The sequence below is a fragment of the Prionailurus bengalensis genome, chromosome B2 (genome assembly GCF_016509475.1).
Source record: "Prionailurus bengalensis isolate Pbe53 chromosome B2, Fcat_Pben_1.1_paternal_pri, whole genome shotgun sequence".
NCBI classification, from domain to species: Eukaryota; Metazoa; Chordata; class Mammalia; order Carnivora; family Felidae; genus Prionailurus; species Prionailurus bengalensis.
Genome location: NC_057349.1, coordinates 98419780 through 98445618, shown reverse-complemented (window position 1 = coordinate 98445618; position 25839 = coordinate 98419780). Strand labels below are relative to the sequence as shown.

At 40.8% G+C, this 25839-nt stretch overlaps 1 protein-coding gene across 1 annotated transcript in view; it reads right to left on the bottom strand.

Annotated features, from left to right (window-relative positions):
- The window catches only part of LOC122489847, a 60560-nt gene that overhangs the window by 15571 nt on the left and 19150 nt on the right, over positions 1 to 25839 (bottom strand). The window contains exons 7-11 of the mRNA XM_043592075.1: positions 14257 to 14449; positions 12158 to 12285; positions 4851 to 5051; positions 4025 to 4146; positions 1777 to 2005 (exon numbers count right to left, since the gene is read on the bottom strand). Coding sequence (XP_043448010.1) covers positions 1777 to 2005; positions 4025 to 4146; positions 4851 to 5051; positions 12158 to 12285; positions 14257 to 14449 — 873 coding nt within the window. The remainder of the gene's footprint in view (positions 1 to 1776; positions 2006 to 4024; positions 4147 to 4850; positions 5052 to 12157; positions 12286 to 14256; positions 14450 to 25839) is intronic.

Below are 25839 nucleotides of genomic sequence, written 5' to 3'. Positions count from 1 at the left end.
ATTTTACTCTATGAAAATAAAACAGAAAAAGTTAAATTGGGAGAAATATTTGCAGAAAATATCATGGACAAAGAGTTAAAATTTTTATTGAAGAGAGTTCATGGAAGTGAATAGGAATGACATTAGGATTTTAAGAGATAAATAAAAGGAAAGACAGAAGATTCACAAAAAAATACAACTTGTAACAAGACATTTGGAAGGATATTTAGTCTCAACAAATACCAAGGAAATGCAAATTAACAAGGCAATGCCACCTGTTTTATACATATATATAAAGCATATGTCTGTATATATGCTTTATATATAAATATATGCATATACATATATATATTATTTATATATATATATATACATATACATATATATATATATATATATATACACACACACACACACACACAGACATATGCTTATACCTAATACTGTACAGTGTGGCAGAATTAGTACTCTTACAAATTGTTGGTGGCATTATAATTTGTCTCAACTCTTTTGAGAAGCAATCTGCCAACTTGCATCCAAAGACTTAAATTTTGTTTCAGTAATTCCACTCCTAAGAATCTATCAAAGGAACTGATTTAAAATATAGAAAAATCTGTAAGTATGGAAACATACATTATAACAATTTTAATACCAATGAAAAATTAGAAATTACTTGAATGTCCAACAATAAGGAAAGAGGTGGAAAAGTTATGATCATCCTTTAAGGGAATTATAACCATAAAGGTGAGTATAAAGACTAGTTAGCAAAATGGAAAAACATATAATACAATGTTAACTGAGAAAAACAGTGTATTAAGTGTATGAAAAGCAGTGTATGAAGGATGTGATTGTAACTATGTAAAATATGCATATGAAGAATGCTTGAATTCAGAAAAGTATTGTGAATGCATTTGAGTGATTATATTTAGGGTAATTTTTTTCTTTTGCTTTTTTCATTTGCTAAAATTCTGTATTACATTATTTTGATCGATTTAAAATGAATTAAAATAAAATAAAATTTTAGTTTAGGAGGGAATAGGAGGTCAAGGCAGATGCATGGAAGAGAGGTTTTTGGTAGCTGAAAGTTCCTTCATCATACACCATGTACCCACACAGAGTAAGGTCAGATTGGAAATATAGGCTCCACTGTGCTGGCCTTAACAGAAAAAGAAGAGAATTAAAATCTAACTACAAATACTAAGTAAATCATTAGGCCATAGTTTGAACCATAGAGTTCTAAGCTGAAAGGGGCTTTAGAGACCATCAGGCTCACTTCCATCTCCCTCCCCTCAAATACACAAACATAAGGTTACAAAATAGGAAAAAGAAGCTCAGGGAGGCTCAAAGACTTTCTCAGAGTCACACAGCAAGTTAATGGCAGGGCAGAACTTGAGTCCAGGTCCCTGTCTCCTCACTCAGCCACTCTCTCTCTCATACCAGATCTCAGGTCAGGACAAAAAGAGGGAATTTCAGGAAGAGCTTTAGTGCAAATAAAACACATAGCTTTTAAATTAAAAATGTGTATTGTTGAAATATAAATAATCCAGAAAACATCTCCCACATACGTATGTATATCTCCCTTCTAACTGTAGCAGTATTTTGATAAAATAGAAACTTTGACCGAAAATGAAAAAACCATTACATAAAAATGTTGGCAAAGCCCAGCACTATGATCTGTCTCTGGCCAAATAGGGGAGGAATAGAGCCAAACAGAAAAACAAAGTTAAGTAGTAACATCTGCCTGGAAACATTCCCTTGGCCAAGGAGCTCCCCCATCTCCCCTTTCGGAGAACCTACATCTTTGTGGAGACGTGTGCTGTACCAGGACTCAGGCTGGGCCGGTGTGAGCCACATATCCAGGGCCAGCTGCAGCACGCGTCTCTCCAGCAAGGTGAGGCTGCTGGCTGATGTGGGTCTGCAGGTGTGACGGGCCTCCTGGAGAAGGTGATCAAGAGATCGGGGGATGAGCGATGCCAGGCCCAGGGAAGGGTGGAACTCCAGGAGATACATGTTTTTCAAAGACGGGCTTGAAAAGAGGATGGATCAATGACAATTTTACACAGTGAAGAACTTGATCTGTTTCAAAAGACATTTGAATTTTACATTTTTTAAGACCAATAAAACAGCTGTTTTAATCCAGGACATTATAAAAAATTGGAAGCTTAAAGGGGCCTCAGAGGCCATCCAGGGAAGCCACCAGATTATGCAACATGCCCTTTGCTTTAATGTGAACCCTTTTAAAATTGGGAGCCATAAGAATTTATTCTAAAAGCCCAATCTGATTCTTAAACTGTATATGGCAAACCTATAAACATTCCAGTAATCAACATTTAGTCAAATATCTGAAAACAAAATAACTTATCAGTGACTAAATATTAAATAAATAATTTCCATAATTGCTTTCTATTTTTCTACCTGAGTCTTTATCCTTTTCCCTGAAAATGTTAATGAACAAAGACACATTTTAAATTCTGTACACAACTGCTAGAGTCATTCACGTTTGCCATAAGAAGGTTCTATTTTATAAATGGATGAAGCCAGAAATAACACAGCGCTTGTCTGTGGGTATTCCTTTGAAAATAGAGGATACAGCACAAGTCAAGGGCCTTTCTATACCTACATAGAACTAAAGAACATAAATACTTCTTAAATCTATGCAAATGGGATTCCTCTTAGTTCTAGATCTTAAAAATTACAACCCTAGGGCTGGAAAGGAACTTCATCAAGCAAATAACATTTGCTTTTGAGACTGTTCTGACAGGTCTTGGTATCCATACAGTCCTAGCATGTTCCGCCAAGAACCATTTCCTCAACAGTAGATTCTTGCCATAGTGAGCCGCACACAGACAGCTGATGTCACAATCTTATGACAGAGAAGAAATCAGTCCTTAGAAAGGTCTGTGGAGAAAATGCAGTCTTGTGCCTGGAACTCCCAGGGCTCTTTCTCAAGGGATAAGGTTAGAATCTAAGCTACGAGGGACACCAGGGTGGCTCAGTCGGTTAAGCGTCTGACTTCAGCTCAGGTCATGATCTCACGGTTCATGAATTCGAGCCCCGCATCGGGCTGACAGTTCAGAGCCTGGAGCCTGCTTCAGATTTTGTGTCTCCCTCTCTCTCTGCCCCTCCCCTGCTCATGATCTGTGCCTCTCTCTCTCTCAAAAAAGGAATAAACAATTAAAAAAAAAAGAATCTAAGCTACGAAATCCCACGGCATCCTGCTACTCCCCAAGAAGATACCATAGCCCATTGTGGCCATATCCTAGTGAAAGTGCGCCTGTACTGCTGACCTGTGCACTTGACGGGAGCACAGGGCCATGCCTCTATTGTTCACAACTGTGTCCTCACCTCCTTGCACAGCGCCTGGTACTTGTAGGTGGCTCAGCAGATATTTGTGACATGTTGAAAGGAGCTGGATGATTTCTCCACCCATTTGAAGGCAATAGAGATTGTGATCATGGGCCATACAGACCAACTTGGGGCTTGCAACCCACTTCCTTATTCCCTTACCACTCTCAAAGGCAAGGAAGGAATGGCGGGGAGGGGGTGGCTCAAACTGCATGCATGTCATGGGGGTATACCTTCTCTGAGTGATCTTAGGAAATTTAGTTTGCTCCTTAAAGGGGTAGAGGATCACAAGGCGAGTTTGCAGAAATGGTGACACTTACTAGAGTAAAGAAATTCCTTTTTGAGAAACTTTTAAGCACACCCAAGTTTCATGCATGTCCGCTTGTGTGGCACCTCTGAATAAGTCCTCTGATGGCATTTTTAAGAGCAAGTTCTTTCTTTCTTATAGAGCTTCTCAAGAGAATATTCTGCACCCAGTGTTTTAACTTTTAAATTCTAGCCTCCTATTCTTTATTACTTACAAAGCAAATGGGTATTGAGTACGCAAGAAAATCCCTCTTCTGTGGCTTTTATATCTACTTGTCTCATCTCCCCAGACACTTGAAAGGTACTTTATAGAATAGTATTTAGACTTATCATCATACCCTTTAACTTATCTAAAAGATTAAATGTAAAATGTCTAAAGACAATAGCACCATACCAGCTATTGTTGATGGAAATAAGTTGTTTGCAAATTATGTTAAGGGGAAGTCCAAAGTTACTGCTATCATCTGGATGGCCTCTTTGCCAAAGCCTCTGGACATACTCCCGCTGGCGCTCTATCTAGAAATGTAACATAAAAGTTAAAATTAGAAAACTTAAACTTTCCCATGGGTGTGAATTATGAGCCCTGGCATGAGAAGAACAGCAGTCCTTTGCATCCCTTCATTATTTGACTGATTTTCACCCAGACGTGGTTTTGAGGATCCATTCACACGAAGACATGCTGGTGTCTCAGTCTGAGCCTGGGATCAGCCAATAAAAACAAAGGCAACCAAGTTCAGACAATCTTAAGAGGCCCAGGAAAACTTCTCTTTGTCAAATGATTGACTACAAGGAAAAAAATCTAACCAGGTCTCAGGTAAACGCACTGCAACAATTTATCCCTTGCTTACTTCCTGCCACTGGCTTTTCCCCAGAGGATGTACACTAATTTTTCCTTTAGTGTCCTAAAAATAGCCACAGCATTAAAAACAAATTAATAAACACAACTTTATACATTAATGGCTTGTAAAGGGGTATGTTTAGTCCTCCTTTCAGTACCAATAAACTCCATCATCTAGTGAAAATAAGTTGTCTATTCTTTGCAGACCATTAGGGTTGGAAACTTCCATTTAAGACTGTAGTTATGCTTGGAATTCAACAATGCAAATGAGCTTACAAATAAACATGCTCAACGTGCTGCCCTAGAAAACCTGGATTCTGAACCTGCAATGAAAGGAAAACACCTTGGCACATGTACTATTTTAAAATCCAAATGTACTTACGTGCTGATTGAGGATGCCCCTCACCAGCTGCAAGTGAAGCCTCAGGCAGGTGCATTCATCTTTGTAGGCCTTAATGAAATAAGGGTGGCTGAAATCAAACCTTGGGCACCTGTGCATGATGTCAGTGATCACTTGTGCTAAGGCAAACCTCTCCTCGGGGTCCAACACGTGCTGGTAGGCCTCAAAGTAACTGTCAAGAAGCTGCAAATAAGGTTTCTAGTCAGGGAACAGCAGAGGCAGCCCTAGGGCCCAGCAAAGAGAGGGGAGGCCCCACCCACTCCATGCTTTGGAAAGCCCCGGGGCATCAACAGGAGAGAAACCGCTCAGAACCTCGGGGTACCGCGGGGTACCCCGGCCTGGTTCGGGCAGCTGCAGCACCAAAGCGACTCAGAGCAATTAGTAAACCCACAGAGGGAGGGAGGGCAAAGGAAGGGACACTAGTTTTGCCCGTGTCCCCTCTTCCCCTGCTCTCCACAAATAAAAGGAGCCTTAAATAATGAATAATATAACATGTGATAATGATAAGCTCTAATGAGACGGTGCATGCAATGTCACTCCATCAAATATATTTGTCTGTAACACCGTTCTCCACAGGCTCATTCTCCTGCCTCCATTTTACTCTTTCACCAAATGGAGGCAGGTGGCCTCCTCTCCTTATCCTCGTTTCTGACCCCTTTTCTTTAACAGTTTGCTCAATTTTACCTAGAAATTGCTAGGAAGGGCCTGGTGTACAGAACTCTGAAAGGCATTTGGGGGAGCTTTTCTTTTCTTTTTCTGTTTTTTTTTTTTTTTTTTAGAAGTGAGAATTAGTAATTTTATTGGAATGTTGCAGTGTATAAAATCATTTATATACTTTGATTATTGATAATTTGATGAAAAATTATTTGTATTACTTTCTTTTTTAAATTGTTTAATTTATTTTAATTTTTTAATTTATTTAAATTAAATTAAATTAAATTTAATTTAATTTAATTTAATTTAATTTAATTGCAGTGGAGGTCACAAGCCTTTCCTAAAAACCAAAGAAAGCTTCCAGACACTAACCATTGAAGAGGGTTCCTAATGTGAGAATCCAGAGAGAGATGTTCTTTATTTTGCTTTTACATTTGTCTGTGAGCGTAAGAAATTTCTGTTCTGAGTGTAAATTCTATTTGTGTGTAATTAGTCATGGTGCTAATCAGGAAAAGGCTCTTGAGAGATCACTGGACTGGAATCCCAAACAGGGACCTAAGGGCAAGATAATTAAGCAGTTCTGAACAGTGTGATTACTGTTCAGGCCTTCATAGGGCTTAGACGATCTTTTTTTGGAGACCCTGTCCCACATTATATCAACTACATTAAGACATACTCACATCCCATTCAAAAATTTTTTTTTCTGTAAAAATGTTAAATGATATTTAGAATTTTGCTTTTCAATTTGGCTACAAACATCACTTTGAGTTAATGATTGGCTATGATTTCTGGGCAGTATATATTCAGAGATTCTTAAGAAGTGAGAAGATCTGATCTAGAAATTTTCAGATGCAAAAGAAATGTTTATAAGTGCTCAGTTAACAATGTTTTTACATTTTACTGACATGTGATTAAGCATTACTGCTTTCTATGTTGCATTTTCTTTTCATATTTCAGAGTAATGCATAAGTTTTTTTTTTCTCAAATCCCAAACATTTTCAATGGTACCTGAAAAGCTCTTAGATCCTAAACACCAAGTCCACATTGCCTGATGGATAAGTCAGCTTTCACTGGAAGCTTATGAAGTTTTATTCCATTCATTTCACAACAGAACAGATTCCTTTCCTCTGCTGATCTAATCCAACACTTCCTCCCTCAGAGTTTTAGCTCAAGATGTCCCTTCCCAGTCTCCTTTCCCTAGCTCCTCTTATGGAGGTTTCACTCTTCTGGAAGGTGTCAGCTCCCATTGTAGTCATATCACCAAAGCACTAGGAATTTATCCAAAGGATACCGGAGTGTTGATTCATAGGGGCACATGTACCCCAATGTTTACAGTGCTATCAACAATAGCCAAATTATTGAAAGAGCCCAAATATCCATCAACTGATGAATGGATAAAGAAGATGTGGTTTGTATATATAATGGAATACTACTTGGCAATGAGAAAGAATGAAATCCTGCCATTTGCAACAATGTAGATGGAACTGGAGAGTATTATGCTAAGTGAAATAAGTCAGAGAAAGACAGATATCATATGTGGAACTTGAGAAACTTAGCAGAAGACCATGGGAGAAGGGAAAGGGAAAAAGTAGTTTCAAACAGAGAGGGAGGCAAACCATAAGAGACTCTTAAATAAAGAGAACAAACTGAGGGCTGATGGGGCGGGGGGAGTGGGAGAAATGGGTGATGGGCATTGAGGAGGGCACTTGTTGGGATGAACACTGGGTGTTGTATGTAAGTGATGAATCATGGGAACCTACCCCCAAGACCTACAGCACACTGTATATATACTGTATGTTAGCTAACTTGACAATAAATTAGCTAAAATTGAGCTAAAACAATACATATATACATACAGACATGTATATATATATATATATGTATATATATATTTTTAAAGACACACAGGCTTGCCCAGTGTGTGCATTCAATTGGCAGAAAGGAGTGAATTGCTGAGGTTGCAATTTCCACCAATCTGACAGCCTAGCACACTTTGAGATGCATCAGAGAAAGAGTGTGTTTTGTTTCCTTGGGTGTTGGTCTTCCTGGTGGCTTGGGGCAGGAAGTCAACCCTCTTCTTAACAAAATAAGAAATTTCCCTGAAGGTGATAAAAAGCCTTCTCTTTGTGTGGAGTCCATAGCTAAGAAAAGAATACAAAACCAGAAAGAACTGAGAAGGTGCAAGCACTACATGAATATGTGGCAGGAAAATCCAGGAGTGTCTCCATCTTGCTAATCATGGCTTCCAAGACTCCCTAGAGAGGTAAACACTCAAGAATCAATAGCAGAGTAGGAATCAAACATTGTCTTATTAACAGATGTGCAGTATCTGGGCTTCAATGCTAAAGCACAAGGAGGGAGATCCTAGGGCACTTTATTTAGCATCTGGATTTGCAGGATGCCCTTTGGGAAACATTGGACTCAGGGACCTTAGGTCAACCTTAGCATGAAAGGGAAAGCACCAAAGGAGGCTAAAATCTCAGAACACACAATGCACTCGTAGGTTAGGAACTCACACATCTCAGAGCAAGGAATGAAGAAAGGTGGAGATCTCCCGCCCTGTAAGTGAGCCTTGGGGAAAATTGAACAAGCAGGGTTATCTAAGTTACCTGTTCCCTCTGCTGAGCTCTAGTCTAGAATAACATTCAATAATTAAATAGTAGAGGACAAAGCAGAAAGGAGGGAGTGACAGGTAAGAAAGGTGTCACTTAATAGCCTAGGTGAGGAGATTAGGAAAGAAACAATTACTTCCCTAAATCATTCTGGACTGACTTGAACCTTTTTGACTGAGCCAAGGCAATCCCAGGAGCTGGTTTATAGTATTTGTACGCTTTGACCTGTTTTTTGTACAAAGAGCCCTATTGTTTGGCTATTTGGTAGAAGTTTGTGGGGAGGGTTCTTGCTGGTGATTTCAATCTGCTGATACCAGGTTGCAGAGGTTGGTGCTAATTTGCCAACCTCGCTTGTGTTGTTTACAGGATTGCCAGATTTAGCAAATAAAAATAGAGGTCACCTAGTTAAATCTGAGTTTCTGATAAACAGCAAACACTTTTTGAGTATAAGTATGTCCCGCATATTGTCATAGTTTAATTGGCAACACTAGTTGTTGAAAAGGAAAACGTGGCTCTTTTTAAAAATTCATTAGGCTTTTTTAAGCTTTGGCCTCAACCTCAAGAAACTCTCAGATGGACCCTTGCATAATTTTATTATTAATACTTTCCCAACAGGGGAAAGACCAGGATCTTTCTGCCTCACAGGTTCTATGTATTATCTGTTTGCTAACTGGCCCATTTCCATTTAAACTCTGGGCTGGTTATTTGTCTAAGAAGTCTTCCTCGCCTGTCAAATGTCACCTGTGTGTGTCAAGGGCCAACTCTCAGGCAAAATAATGCGTGGTACACACTGAGGGTAGGCATCAAATATTAGAGAAAATGGGAAAAAAACAAAACAAATAATCTCAAACCTTTCTGTGTTTATATTATTTTTACTTCAAGTGTCTTATATTTCTGGGACTTAAAAAACTTAAAAAAATAACATTTTAGATCCAATGCAAGTACAAAACAGAAAATCAGTGCTAGCCACAACTGTCACGGGTTTTTATTTATTTATTTATTTTAGTTCTCCAAACACTAATTCAAATTACCCTGAAAATGTGTCCTCTGGTGGCTGTAGAGAGAATTAGCATGTGGAGCAAGCGTCACTTAGGAGCCAGGACAGCTAATGCCTGGCTTCTCTGAGTTCCTTAATTCACCTGAATTCACATCCGCCCTAATTTTATGAGAGTTTACACACAAAATGGTTACTTTCAGGGTTTAAGACAGCCCAGTGTGTTTGAGCAATTCTTAACTCTAGGGATTCCAATATATTTGGCAGTAGAACAGTAGAATCAGGACTGGGAGAAATCAGTTGTACTCTAGATAACACAAAGGGTTATCCATTAGAAATAGGCTGTTTTGACAGAATTTCTGATTTAGAAGGCCACGTGTCACAGCTTTGGCACAGATAGCTCAGTTTCTATAGAGAACTTATTGTCAGGGTAGAAAGGGGGGAGGCGTTTTCAATGATTTTTTTAAGTTAAAATAATTTCATTTACCATAGAGGAAACTAGTGAACAGCCCTGGTAGCTTAGCACAGAATGAAGTGTATGCCAAAGTGTGGAGAAATCGATTTTTCAGTCCTCTCTGCCCTTCTATTCTTCTATTGCCATTGAGTCCTGCCTGGAGGACTCCTCTTCTATGGAGGCCTGGAAGCACTGAAAGGGAAGGTGGGGAGAGAGAGCCCAGAAAAGGGGGGCTGCTTAAAACTCATGTTTCGACAATAAACTTGTTGAGTTCAGGGATTCTGTCTTATTTACATTTAATGTAGCCTTTTCAGTCGCTACACTCTGAGTCTAGATCTCTCACTTAGTTGATCAAAGGAAGTTTCTAACTGGCAGATGAAGGGTGCAGATGCAAACTCTGTAGAGGCCAGTTCCCTTTGAAAAGAGGAACGGTTTTCAAAGCCCGAGGCTCTCACCCTTTAAGCCCAGCCAGGTGTTTACAAAAATTGGGTGACCTACATCTCTGTGAGTAATAGACCAGAGAGTAGATGAAATGGTTAACCATCTAATCTACTAGAAAAACAATTCAAAGAAAACATTTCCACTTCCCCATCTTCTGACCACATCATAGTGCACTGTAAGCTGGCTTCCACCCCCATACCTCCTCTGAGAGTCCTATGAAGCTGGCAATGACCCTGGGGACTGACCCCACTGCCTGGTGTTTAGGAGTCCTCTTTCTTGATGTTTCGCTGCATGCCACACTAGTTAGTAACTGTCCTCTCCTAATTAAAAGCACCCCCCCTTCATTGGCTCTTATCACACTATCCCTTCTTTTTTGTCCTCTAGTTTCTTTGGCTACTTCCTGTTCCCCTCAAGGATTCTTGTTCTGTGATCTTCCCCTTAAATTCAAGAATTACCCAGGGCTGCATTTAAGACATCTCTGGCTTTTCCTAGTCATTTGATTCATTACTGTGGCTCAACGTTCACCTTCATACCTCAGCTCATATCTGCTCCTGACCTTCAAACCTATACCTCCCACAAAACATTCACACCTGAGTTTTAGCAAACTCTCCTCACATGCCTGTTGTGGCAGACTCGGTATTACCTTCCCCTCCAAAGTGCCCCTCCTCCTGCATTCCATTTCAGTTAATAGCCTCCTCCCTGACCCTGAGAAAGTCCTTTTTAATTCCACCCTTATTAAACTCTCACCCCAGCGTCAAATCCCAACATCTCCATTTCTACAAAGATGTTCAAATCCCAACATCTCCATTTCTACAAAGTGCTCTCAAGTCTGCCCTCCTTCCTGTTCTCACTGTTCCATCCTTGGTGTAGGTCCCGTCTTCCCTCTCCAGGTCACTGTTGCAATAACTGCACTGCTCTTCTGCACGAGCTCCACTCTAATCTATTCTCCCCACGAATACCCCAGCAACTGGTGAAAACGGAGCTGTGGTCGTATTTCTCCCTTACTGGAACTCACCGATGGCTCCTCTTTGCTCATAAAATACACTGTAAATGTTGTATGGATTAGCAGGCCCTTCACAGGCTGCACCGAAAACACATTCAGCTCGTTTCTCATCATGCCTTTACAGCCTAGCCATAGAAGTCCTCTTGTTCTCCAAATTCACCATCCTCATTTTACACCTCCCTGACATCGCTAATGCTGTTTCCTCTGCTTAAGAATTTTCCCTTCTCTGACAGACAACATCTTACACATCTCTTATTAACAGGATTAAATAAAGATCTATTCCCTGAGAAGACTTGCCAATATTTCCTTTACTCCAATAGCCTCCCACAGGACAAATTCCTCCCTCCGCGGTGGTCTCTGGGGCTCTTGTGTGTGCCTCAGTTGCAAGCTGTGAGTCACCTGTAATTTTTACTTAGAGACTGGGTCAACTTTTATAGACTAGAATTCCTTAAAGACAGAGATTATCTTCTCTTATTTATCCATATGTTCCTAATGTCTAGAATAGTTCCTGAGACAGAGGAGATACTTAATGTTTGATGAATAAACTCCCAAGAGTTGGTGACCATCAGAAGGGCTAATAATCCATGCTGTGGATACAAATGAAGAGCAGTGTCTCATTTATTACTAGGATATGAGCCATTGATGGTATGATGATGAATTTAGCAAGATGCCATCTCATTGCTTTAAACTCACCCTCGTAACTTGCTGCGCTGAGCATACCTTGCCCAACTGCCTGCCCCACCCACATGTGGTGTATTTCTAAAGGCCATAATAAAGTCAGGGTGTCTGTGTGTAGCAAAGTGAGGCTCGTCCCTGACAGGACAATGAATGTGAATGGAATCATCACCCATCCTCACTAAAAACATATATATAAGATCCTAAATTATACAGCTCTCTAACAAATTATGCCTATAAGATAAAGTAGTACCCTTCACATTTTATTTTTTGTTAACAAGGAACCACAAGAAAATAAACTTATTATTCACACCCTTACAACTAGCTGAGATTATTTAAATAGAATAATTACATACTTTATTAGGAGCTGCCCCAAAAGACAGGCTTTTTGTTTGTTTTAAATACTGGGTTTTGTAAGAAAGCTTAACAGATGTTTTGTTTTCTAGGGAGAAATACCTGGCGCTTATTTTCTAGAAGAACTGCTTCCCAGGTCCATATGTCATACAGCACAGCAAATCTGTCCACGCTTGCATGGGCCCATCCCCAGTCCTGGCCAGTATTTGACTTGCTGCCCTCTTTGTGACCTGGGAGAGAAGGGGGATGAGAATGATTAGAGACAGGCCTTTCCACGGGGCTATTCTCATTTGAAAAGCAGCCCCTGAACTGTCAGCTCCATCTCAGGAATGAAAACACTGAGTCAGTCAGTCACAGGGGTTCCTAAGAATCAGCTGGAGAGCCATTGGCCAAGACTAGGACCTAAGTTCACACTTGTTGACTTCTAAGTCAGTAGAGGTTTTTGTTTCCACTTTTTAATTTTAGTCTTAAAGGCTAATTTTAGAAATACAACCAAAATTCAGTTAATATGAAATCTTCACGAAAATATCCTCAAACCTGTAATTTAAAGGCAAAACATACATTTCACCTTCTCTAAAAATAGGTCCCTGGTGGTTTAACCACAAACCCAGGTTAACCCTGCTCTTCCAAGTGATATTAGCCAAGTAAAAACTTCTCAGAGAAGTTTCTAAGATATTCCTTAATTATGTTAATTCCTAACTTAAATCAATAAAGGTAAGTAATCATTGTCATTATATTCAGCTAAAATATTTTCCCACTATATTAATGTTAAATTTTCAATACCAGCATGAGTATTGCTTTCAATTTTTGAGTGGTCTATTTCAGGCTGAAATATCAAAAAGTAAGAGAGTTTCAGGTGCTGAACTTTGAGTTCAATAATTATCACGTATATGATGGGTACTGAACAAGAAAAAGACTTTGATCAGGAATTTCTTCAGCAGAGGTTAGGAAATCATTCCACGACAGATGACTACATATTCACTAGCTCAGTTGAAAAATGGTCTTGTTCATGTGGCTAAATAACTGCTGACTGTTTCAATCATATTAAATTCTTAACAGCTTGAAACAGTTGCACAGTATTATAAATTAATATCAATAAAAATGATGCCATCAGTATGTAGAATAACCGGGAAAGATAAAAGCTAAAAGTTGAAATTAAATGCCCTAGAATGTTGGATGCCATCACTGCATCCCATGATTCAGACACCCATGGTCTGTAACAAAGAGGGCAGAGTTCAACCCAATGTTAAGTTAATTCTGTCAGGCTCTGAAAGGTTAGTTGTCAAACATTCTTTGAGCAGTATTTTATATCAATATTAAAATTCTCTTTTTTAAGTTTATTTATTTTGAGAGAGAGAGAGAGAGGGAGGAGTAGAGAGGAGAGAGAGAGAGAATCCCAAGCAGATTCACACCAGCAATGCAGAGCCCAATGTGGGGCTTGAACTCATGAACTGTGAGATCATGACCTGAGCAGAAACCAAGAGTCGGACGCTTAACTGACTGAGCCACCCAGGCGCCCCAAAATGAATTATTCTTAATTACCAACCACATATATTACAAAATAGCACAAACCCTTGCTAAATTTCCTTTTAGGTGTTGCAATATGTCTAGAAACTCTAAGCTCTTTTCAAATATAATGCTAATGTCATCATATTATTCCAAAAGGATTCTTCTTTCCTCACCTATTTCTAGAATTGCGTACATTTGAGTGACGCCAGAAGGAAGAAGAGAACCCATAGTATAGGTTATTTGATTACCCTGAGTAATGATTTCTCCTTTTGGTGCTTATCCTGCTGGATTTTTGTTAGGAACTCTAGGGTGTCTCTGCTTCTAACTGCTGTTTCCCCAAGGTCAATCACTTTTTTGTCACTTAGGAAAAAAGAATTATTACCTTCACTCCCTTACTTTGCTTCCCTCGGGGCCCTGCATGACACCCCCTTCACCTGGTGGGGAACAGAGTCTAAACAACAGTCAGAATTATAACCACGCTTTGAAAGAGGAGTCACAGTCTCCAACAAGAAGAGGGAGTTGAGCTAGAAGCAGAACCATATCTTCTCTAAAGCAGGGGAGGTGTATGCACTTACTGAGTTTTCAGATACTATTGGATATGCATGTATGTTTCCAGGTGGAAGGTGTTAAACAGAGCCCTTAGTGTTTATTATTTGTTTGGCTGGTTGATTTTTAAAAATCTGACTTCTGACCTTTCTCTTTCTCAATGTAATGGCTGGCTACAAGCAGCATTTCTGCCTCCAGCTCCTTCAGATCACTCAAGGCTTCATCATACATGACATGCACTCCTCGCTGGTCCTGGGTGTAGACGTAACCCGCGTCTATGCTGTAGTAGTCATCCTGGTTCTCCACTTCTGAGAACTCCATGAACTGGATGCTGTGGACCTGGGGAAAGAAAGCCAAGCCCAGAAGTTACCGGAAAAGAAAGAGTTATATTTTGCCAGCCCAAATGGGCCAAACAGTAGGCTTCTGTTCTCATGCAGTGGGCTGTCAGTATGGAGCTGCAGACATACTGAATGCATAAAGCACTGTATGTAGAGAAAGAGATATGAGCAAAGAATGTTGGCGGGGAAGGGTAGTGACATAGATAAATAGCCGATTAAGTTTTGTTCTGATTAACTCCAGGTTACCTGGAAAAAGGCAGGCAATAGAGCTGAGTGTTATTGGTCAGGGTGCCTGTGTTCTGGGCCTACCTCTGCCAGGATCTCACCCTAGGCAAGTCACTCAGCTACTCTTGGCCTCTGTGTCCTCACCTGTAACACGGGGACAATGGAGATACCACAACAGTTTTACAGGGGGCACGTTGACACTGTGCTTATGAAGCACTTGAGATCTATACACATGAGCTGTTACAGACTTTTTCATTTTAATTATACAAATACTTTAAAGATGCATTAACACAATCTCATGTCTTAGTAATATATATACTGAATTGAATAGTGTTCCCCTAAAATTCATGTCCACCTGAAACCTGTGAATGTGACCTAATATGGAAATGGAGCCTTTGCAGACATACATAGGTTAAGATGAGGTCATAGTGGAGTAGGGTGACTCCAATGACTGATGTTCTTTTTTTTTTAATTAATTAAAAAATTTTTTTTGAGAGAGAGAGACAGAAAGAGGGAGCACAGGCAGGGGAGGGACAGAGAGAGAGACAGGGAGATAGAATCTGAAGCAGGCTAGAGGCTCTGAGCTGTCAGCACAGAGCCCTATGTGGGGCTTGAACCACCAGCTGTGAGATCATGACCTGAGCCGGAAGTCAGACGCTTAACCGACTGAGGCCCCCAGGAGCTCCCAACGACTGATGTTTTTATAAAAAGAGGAAAACATGGAGACCGACTCAGAGGGGAGAAAGCCATGTGAGGACAGGGGTGGAGATTGGAGTGATGCATCTAGAAGCCAAGGATGCCAAGTAACAGCCAGGATTACTAGCAACTGCCAGATGCTAGGGGGGACAAGGAAGGATCTTCCCCTGGAGACTTCAGAGGGAGCATGGCCCTGCTCATACCTTGATTTTGGACTTGTAACATCCAACACTATGACAGAATAAAGTTCTCTCCTGGTTGCTAGGAGCCACTCACTTTGTGGTGTTTTGTTATGGCAACTCTAGGAAAGAAGTGCAAGTAATCTGGGTATTCCAATCATAATTTCTCTCAGATGACTGAGGAACTGTTGCATCCTGAGAATAATTTTTCTGATAATGATTCTTACAATTTCAAACTTCACTCTTCTCAAGCCCACCTCATGCCCACTCTTCGCTCTGTCTCAGCAGAAGCCCCTCTGCTTCTCCACCTCCCCTCACACAGACCTGCTGGCTCACACCCTCCTCTCCACTTCCTTCTGTTCTACGGGGAACAACCCTGCTCCCCTTCTCTGTGACCATTCCCTCCCATCTCTGAAACTTCCCTTTTTCTTGGATACCCAACTCCTTGCAGCCAGCTATTTTCCCAACTGAAACTAAAACATGCTCACATCCCTCTCCTTTATTTTATTTTATATTATTTTATTTTATTTTATTTTATTTTATTTTATTTTATTTTATTTTATTTTAATTTTTTAAATGTTTATTTATTTTTGAGAGAGAGAGAGAGCATGAGCAGTAGAGTGGCATTGAGTGAGGGGGACAGAGAATCCAAAGCAAGTTCTGTGCTGACAGCAGTGAGCCTGACATAGGGCTCAAACCCATGAACTATGAGATTGTGACCTGAGCCGAACTCAGACACTCAACCGGCTGGGCCACTCATGTGTCCCTCACATCCCTCTCATTTTCAAAATATCCTCTTGTCCTTCCCCAGGTCCCACCTTTTGTCTCCCCTCCTCCCTACAATCTAACCTCCCAAGATGTGATCTGCATTCACTGTCTCCATTTCCTCATCTCCTACTCCTCACCCATCTCCATCTGACTCCTGTCTCCATCAAAGCAAACCACTTTCACTAAGACCAACAGTGACCTTTTCTCCACATCCAGCAGACTTTCTTTAGCCATCTTATGTAATCTCTCAGGAGCATGTGACACAGTTTTACACTTCCTGCTTCTTTCTTTCTTTCTTTCTTTCTTTCTTTCTTTCTTTCTTTCTTCTTTCTTTAATGTTTTTTATTTTTGAGAGAGAGACAGCATGAGCTGGGAAGGGTCAGAGAGAGGGGAGACACAGAATCCGAAGCAAGCTCCAGGCTCTGAGCTGTCAGCACAGAGCCTGACATGGGGCTCGAACCCACGGACCGCGAGATCATGACCTGAGCTGAAGTCAGATGCTTAACCGACTGAGCCACCCAGGCGCCCCTATTATTATTATTTAAAAAAAAATTTTTTTTTCAACGTTTATTTATTTTTGGGACAGAGAGAGACAGAGCATGAACGGGGGAGGGGCAGAGAGAGAGGGAGACACAGAATTGGAAACAGGCTCCAGGCTCTGAGCCATCAGCCCAGAGCCGGACGCGGGGCTCGAACTCACGGACCGTGAGATCGTGACCTGGCTGAAGTCGGACGCTTAACCGACTGCGCCACCCAGGCGCCCCTTATTATTATTTTTAATTTACATCCCAGTTAGTTAGCTTATAGCGGAATAATGATTTCAGGAGTAGAATCCAGTGATTCATCCCCTACATATAACACTCAGTGTTCATCCCAACAAGTGTCCTCCTTAATGCCCATTGCCCATTTAGCTCATCCCTCACCCACAACCCCTCCAGCAGCCCTGTTTGTTCTCCATATTTAAGAGTCTCTTATGTTTTGTCCCCTTCCCTGTTTTTGTATTATTTTTGCTTCCCTTCCCTTATGTTCATCTGTTTGTATCTTTAATTCCACATATGAGTGAAGTCATATTTGTCTTTCTCTAATTTCACTTAGCATAATACGCTCCAGTTCCATCCACATTGTTGCAAATGGCAAGATTTCATTCTTTTTGATTGCCGAGTAATACTCCATCATATATATATATATATATATATATATATATATATATATATACACACATCACATCTTTATCCATTCCAAAGCCGATGGACATGTGGACTCTTTTCCATATTTTGGCTATTGTCGATAGTGCTGCTGTAAACATTGTACACTCCCTGCTTCTTGACTCACTCATTTCCCTGGCCTCCTGAGACCCCACCTTCTCTTTGGTCTCACCAACTTTCCAGCCATCCCTTTGCTGATGCTTGAGGTGTATTTTTCTCTATCGGGTCATTAAACAGGAGTCACACTTAAGACCCAGTCTTAGGACCTCATCTTTTCCTCCTATACTCCTTCCTTGGGATGCAGTATACTTTCACTGCTGAGATTACCTTCTTTAGACCATTTGCTCCCTGGTATCTGTAATCCAGGCCTCCTAGAGCTCCAGACCCACATATCCAATGACCTATTTGGCATCTGTTCCTGGGCATCTCAAAGGCCCCTCAAATTTAATATGATAAAATTGTGTTTCTCCCACAAACCTGGGCCATCTCCAACTTGCCCATTTTGGTCAACAGCACCATCACCCAGTCACTTCCTCTAGCATGAATCATTCCTGCCATCTCCTTCTGCCTCACCCTACATGTTTAGTCTATCACCAACTCCTGTTGATTTGACTTCCTATCTTTCCAATCCATCACTTCTCTGCATCTCCACCACCCACCATCCTAGTTCCAAGCTGTAATTAGCTTTCACCAGGAAAGTCTAGGAGCTTCTAAACTGGTTCAGCCTCTTAATTGGTCTATCCACATTGCTTCTGGCCTGAGTTTCTTTTCCCTCATTTTACTCACTGCTGACAGAAGATCTTTTAGAAGTGCAGTTTTGAGGGGTGATCAAGGTGGCTCAGTTGGTTGGGCTTCCAACTTTGGCTCAAGTCATGATCTTACGGTTGACAAGTATGAGCCCCACATCAGGCTCTGTGCTGACAGCTTAGAGCCTGGAGCCTATTTCAGATTCTGTGTCTCCCTCTCTCTCTTCCCCTCCCCCACTCATGCTCTGTCTCTCTCAAAGATAAATAAACATTAAAAAAATTATTAAAAACAAAGAAATGCAGTTTTGATTGTCTTGTTTCCTCCACTTTAATATCCCTGAAAGGCATTCCATCACTTACAGAATAAAGCAAAACTCCTTAACAGGGCCTACACAGTCTGGCCCCTGCCTAACTCTCTCCAGTGGTTCTCAACCAAATGTGATTTTGCTCCCCAGTGGACATTTGGCCATGTCTGGAGACATTTTTGGTTGTCACAACTTGGAGGTAGGTGCTACTGGCATCTAGGGGGTAAAGGCCAGGAATGCTGCTAAATATCCTGTAATGGTTGGGACAGCCTCCCACAACAAAAGAATTATCAAACCCCAATAGTGCCAAGTTCAAGAAACTTTGGGCTAGTTTCATTTTGCATCACTTTCCACCTGGATCACTGTGTCCCAGCCATTCATGTCTTTTGGTTTCTTGTGAGTGCCATGCTCTTTCTCTGCACAGGTCCTTTGCACAATCTATCTCCTCTCCATTGAAAGATCTCCTTCCTCCTTTGCCTAGTTAAAGCCTTTTCGCCTTCCAACCTCAGCTCTATCATTACTTTCACAGGGAACTCCTGCTGGCTTCCCTATAACACCAAGTATCTCTTTTGAGGCACTTACTGAGGTTGTTGTCTTACATTTATTTGTGTGAGTATTGATCAATATTTGTCTCACTCACTGGATTTTAAGTACTATGAGGGTAAGGAACATGTATATTTTTGTTCATTATTGTATCCTCAGTGTTTATTAGAGGGCCTAACACATAAAAAGTTAGAAAATAAGTAAAAGAATGGATGAAGAGATAGTTCTTTATATTTTTGTACACAGATTTCTTTTAGTCTATGATTTTATGATGCTTACTTGTACTTCTAACATATACCAGTCAGAAATCCTGTATTTGGCCCTCATGGATTCTCACCTTATGTCATTACACCTAATAAATGCATTCTCAATGGGGGTGATAATGTCCAGGGTAAAAAGTAGTTCTTGGAGGGGCACCTGAGTGGCTCAGTCGGTTAAGCATCTGCCTTTGGCCCAGATCATGATCTCGTGGTTTGTGCGTTTGAGCCCCATATCGGACTTGCTGCTGTCAGCCTGTCAGTACAGAGCCTGCTTGGGATCCTCTGTTCCCCTCTCACAGCTCCTCCCTCTGCTTGTGCTCTCTCAAAAATAAATAAACATTTTTTTAAGAAAAGTATTTCCTGGAGGACAAAAAAATCTTACTTTTTTATGGTATAAAGCACAGATATACATACTATACACATATGTGGCATATCTCTGGTATTAGCATTTCTTTGGAGGGGGACTGTTGGGGAAAAAAGTCTAAAATGAGTCCTTGTGGGGGAAGCAATAATGAAAAAAAGGTTAGGAGACATTGGCCCAGTTTTTCATATATACATGAAATATGATATAAATAATATTTATCATCTTAGCTATTCTTCAGTTTACAGTTTAGTGGCATTAATTATAGTCACATTGTTGTGCATCCATCACCACCATCCATCTCTAGAACTCTTTTCACCTTGCAAAACTGGAATTCTGTATCCATTGAACAATAACCCCTATTCCCTCTCCCCCCCAACTCCTGGCCTCTACCATTCTCCATATTGTCTCAAGTGAATGTGACTACTCTAGATACCTCATATAAATGGAATCACTCAGTATTGGTCCTTTTGTGACTGGCTTATTCCACTGAGCATAATGTTCTCAAGTTTTATCCATGTTGCAGCATGTGTCATATTTTCCTTCCTTTTTAAGATTGACTAATTTTCCATTTTATGTATATATCCTGTTTACCATCTGTCAATGGACACTCAAATTGCTTCCACCTTTTGCCTATGGTAAATAATAGGCAAATATAATAGGCAAATAGAATAATAATTATGAACATAGGTGTGCAAATATCTCTTTGAATCCCTGCTTTCAATGCTGGACCAGAAGTCGAATTACTGGACCATATGGTATTCCTATCTTTAATTTTTTTTTTAATTTTTTTTTCAACGTTTTTTAAATTTATTTTTGGGACAGAGAGAGACAGAGCATGAACAGGGAAGGGGCAGAGAGGGAGACACAGAATCGGAAACAGGCTCCAGGCTCTGAGCCATCAGCCCAGAACCTGACGCGGGGCTCGAACTCACGGACCGCGAGATCGTGACCTGGCTGAAGTCGGACACTTAACCGACTGCGCCACCCAGGCGCCCCCCTATCTTTAAATTTTTGAAGAAGCATACTGTTCTTCTGTAAATGGTGGCTGCATGATTTACATTCCCACCAACAGTACACAAGGGCTCCAATTTCTGCTTTTTGCTATTCTTTAGGCATACAAATTTTTTTTAAGTTTATTTATTTTTGAGAGAGAGAGAGAGAGTGAGTTGGGGAGAGACAGAGAGTGGGCAGGGAAAGGGAATCCAAAGTGGGCTCATGCTGTCAGTGCAGAGCCTGACACAGGGCTCGAACTCACAAACTGTGAGATCATGACCCAAGCTCAAGTCAGGTGCTTAACTGACTGAGCCACCCAGGCACACCTAGGCATACAACTTTTTAATAATTAGGTGCCTTCTTTGACTAGGAGTTCCCAAACTGAAAGTATTGTTTCTTATAAAATGATAAGCACCAATGAAAAACAGAAAACATGCTGAGAAAACGACATCACATACAAAAATTAAACAGCTTGCTTAGATTTATAAGCTAGTATATTGGCTTTTGCTGTTGGCATTTTAGCTCCTATCACCTGTTATGCAAACTGGGCTCTTCTTTAAGGAGAAAAGGGACAACATAGTGTGGAGTCCTTTATCCACTTTATCGGAGAAAAACTTTCCCAACGTTCTTGTGCTGGGGCATTTTCTAAAACTAAAGAAACAGCTATTAGATTGAGTTTCTGAAGCTGATGGAAAGCATTGCAGTGTCAAGATGCTGACTGTACTACCATTATCTATTTAAATTGCCTTTTTTTCCACTCTCCCCACCAGCGCCTCATTGTTCAAGCCCTCTACATAGACATACATATTCCTTCTCTTTTCTTCCCTCAGTTCCTGTCTCTGAAATGTGTGCTTATGTCCATAGGAGATGAATTTCAAAGACTAGATGGACAAATTACTTCATGCAGGGTTATGTCTCAGCCATTATCATATTTCCTTTCTAATTTCTTCCACAACTATGTGGAAGGCTGCCCCTTCTAAAGTTTCTGTGGTCTAGACAGTTGGTCCTTCAATATTATGCTTAGAGGAGTGGCAGGAAGGGGAAGGCAATAATTATCTGTTTGGGTAAGAAATAATCTGATCTTTGGAAAGATTCATATGGTTTTAAGACTGCAAATTAACTGATGCCAAGATAACTATTTGAATATATAGTAAATATAGTAGAATTGGTAGCCCATCATTTGTTTTCTTCATTCCACTGGTTTCTACCATCACTTGTTAATATGAATTTTAGGCCTTTTGGCAATTAGACAATATTTCTCTGACCAGCTTACCTTTTTCTAGATAATCTTTACATTGATTGCAGATAATAATAGCCCGGTATAAGAATTTCACCAAAAATTGTCAGATGAATGACTCAACCCATTGGCTATAATCTTTCAAATATTTTTAAAAGAAAATTTAAAAATCTATCTCTGTCTCCCCTGATAAATATAATATTGTTATTGTAGCAAATTGTTCTTCATTTGAACAGCATGATATACTTTGCAATTTCATGTACACTGTCTTTTTGTGATGTCACAACTATTTTGTTAATGAACAGAGCCTTTCTTCTGCCCAATAAATATTTATTTAATGCCTACTGTATGAATGATACATATCCAACTTTCTGTTTCTTTTTGCCACCTGAACATCTAATAAGCATCTCAAAATTTCTAAATCCTAAACTGAGATCCTGATCTCCTAACAAACCCATTCTAAGATGGCAGATGATGGCAACTCCAAACTTCCAGATGCTGAGACCTAAACTTTGGAATCAATCTTGTTTTCTCTTTTTCTATATTCCACATCTTATCTTCCTGGAAATCATACTGGCTGTACCTTCAAAATATGTCCAGAATCTGACCATTTCTCACTGTGCTGTCTTCTCAGACACATTGCCTCTAGTTTGATTAATACAATAACCTCCTAACTAGTCTACTTTAGTCCTACAGTGTCTTCAGTCTATTCCCAATGCAGCAGCATAGATGTTAAAATGTAAATCAAATAACATCACTCTTCTGCTCAAAACTCTCCAGTGGCTCCCATTCTCACTCAAAGTCAGAGTCCTTGAAATGGTCCACAAGGCCCTACACAACCTGTTCCCCACCCCTCCAATCTCCCCACTATAATTTCTGCCAATTTCCCCCTCATGCGTTCGAGCTGTGCTGAACTCCTTGTTGTTCTTACAACAATGCTATCCTCGGTTCTGCCTCAGGGCCTTTGCATTGGCTTTCCCCTGTCTGTCACTCTTCTCCCAGTCAGTTATGTGGTTTCCTTCCTGATTTCCTTCAGGTCTTTACTCAAATAGTACCTTCTTAGTAAGGCCTTCCCTGACCACCCTACTTACAGCTTCAACATCCCATCACCAGCCTCCACCTCTATCACCCTTTCCTTCTTAATTTTTCTCCACAGTGCCTATCACCATGTTCACTAGTCTACAAAGGCTAGGTTATTCTGTGAGAACTCCAAAGTTCAGTGGCCTACAGTTAAAATTAATTTTTCACTTATGCAGAGTCCACTGCAGAACACGTTGCTTTCTAGGCAGCCATTTTCCAACAGTGACCCAGTGGTCCAGGATGTTTCTATTTTGTGGCTCAATAAGTGCCTTCCAATGGCTACAGCAAGTGAAAAGAGCTCGAGGGTCAAGGACCAGCTCTTAAATACTTTGGTCTGGAAGTGACATGTCATTTCTGCTCACAGCCCACTGGCCAAAGCTCATCACTAGGCCCCAACTGCAAGGAACTAGGAAGTCTGAGGAAGCTTTGGTGCCAAACCATCTGACATTCTATATATGTTGCTTATTTATTTAATGTCTGTCTCTTTCCACTAAAGAGTTCCATGATGGCAGGGATTTGTGCCAGTTTTGGTTACTGCTGTATCCTCAGTGCCTAGCAAACTGATCAGAACATTTGTGGAATGAATGAGGGAATGAATGAAGCAATGAATGAGCTGAGTGCTATAACGGAGTTAGACCATGGGGAGAACCATTCAGCTTTGCATGGAGATATAAGGAAGGCTTCCAGAGAGGTGTTATTTGAATGGACTCTTGGATAGGGTAGGTACTTACCAAGGAAAGAGGAAGTGAGGGACAGAAGGGCCAATATGTACAAGGCCCAGAGGCATGAACAGCTCTGCCCATTGAGAGGAGGGCCAGGCCCAGATCCAGAAGAATGGAAATATAGAGACAGTGGAGGGAAATGAGGTCCAAGAGGTTGGGGGCCAGATTGTGCCTGGCCTTGAAGACTATGCCTAGGAGCCTGAACTTTATCTCAGGAGAAACAGGATACTCCTGAAGGCCTTTCAGGCAAGGGAATGAACGTGATCACATTTGGGCAAATATCGTGAGAAACTTATAAAGCGATGAAGAGGGCCATTCTCTTATTTAAAATTCTCTGCTCCCCACCAACCTTGGAACTGGTCCCTATCCTAAAGAGCACCTAACCTAGCCTTTAATGGACTGGCCTGATTTTTTTCTGCAGCCTCCTCATTCCCTCCACTTACTCATAACAGCCTCTGCTACTAGCATGCCAAGTCCAGGCAGATCCTGAACATGCCATGGGATGTCAGACCTCCATGTCAAAAGAGACTTGCTTATGGTCAGATGTGCAGGAAAAGCCTGTTACGTCTCATTTGGGGGCTCCTTCTACTCTGCCACATGCTTAAAGTAAACTCATAAAGTGCCCATGATGGGTGGTAGGTGCTTTCCTGTTTGGGTATTGTCACAGAGTGAGCACTTATTAATACTAGCTCAAGATTTTCCTCCATCCAGAGAAGAGGTCTCCATCTTAGGGGCTTCTCCAATGTCAACTCCCCAGGCTGGTAAGGGCAATGATCTTGGCCCCAGTTTTGGCCCTGGGCCTTGTGGGATCACCCCCAACAAACTAGCATCTGTGCCTCCCATCCCCAACAGGGGAAAGAATCACATAGTTAGGCCTGGACATTCCAGTTTAAATGTTGACAAGGCCACACACATGGAGCTAAACCACATGGTCATACTAAAGACCCTGAAAAAAGGCCACCTCCTGGAGTTTCTCACATATAGCAGTAGCTTCTGGCAGCTTCCAAGGGAGCTGTTATTCCTGTCATTTATGAGAGCAGAGAACAGTAATACTGCACACCCTTCAGAAGCTCCTCCTACCATTGATGGGGCAGAATAGGATTTGATTCCCCTCCCTTCCTTTGTGTCTACCCCCAAACTCCATCCCAGAACAAACAAACTGAGAGAGAGCTCAGTGGTAAGAAAAATTCTTCTTCTTTTTTTTTAATCTATTAGCAAATAACAGCACAGCTATGGTATGAGGTCAGCTCAATATTAGCAAGAGAAAGATGTGTTTGTTTTATAGGTGTGTTCGTTTCAGAAGCATCTTACCCTGCCCTCTAGCTCCACTGAGGGGCATACTTACTGGACTTGACTAACGAGCTAGGATCAAGTGAGAGGGGCAGAGGGGCAACACTGTGTATGAGGAGCGGATGGGGGATGGTACTTGTTAGCAAAGGAGACCAAAAAGAGAAGTCTCCCATATACTGAGTGAAGCTTGGACCCTAGGTGACTGGATGGAAAAATAAAATGTTGTTCAGTATCTAGAGCTGTTCTACTCTGTAATACAGTAGCCTCTAACCACATGTGGCTATTGAGCACTTGCAATGTGACTTGTCTGAGTGGACGTGTGCTGTATATATAAGGTAAACACATTTTGAAGACTTAGTATAAAAAAGAAGTACATTAGGGGTGGCTGGGTAGCTCAGTTGGTTAAGCATCCAACTTCAGCTCAGGTCATGATCTCGTGGTCTGTGAGTTTGAGCCCCGATTTAGGCTCTGTGCTGACAGCTTGAAGCCTGGAGCCTGCTTCAGATTCTGTGTCTCCCCCTCTCTCTCTCTGCACCTCCCCCACTTGCACTCATCTCTCTCTCCCTCTCTGAAAAATAAATAAACATTAAAAAAAGTACGGTATCTCATCAATTATTTCTTTATATTGAGTATATGTTAAAATGATAATATTTTGGATATATTGGGTTAAATAGATTATATGATTAAAGTTAATTTCATATTTATGCATTTATTTTTTATTTTATTTTTAAAATTTTTAAAAGTTTACTTATTTATTTTTTAATTTTTTTAGTTTATT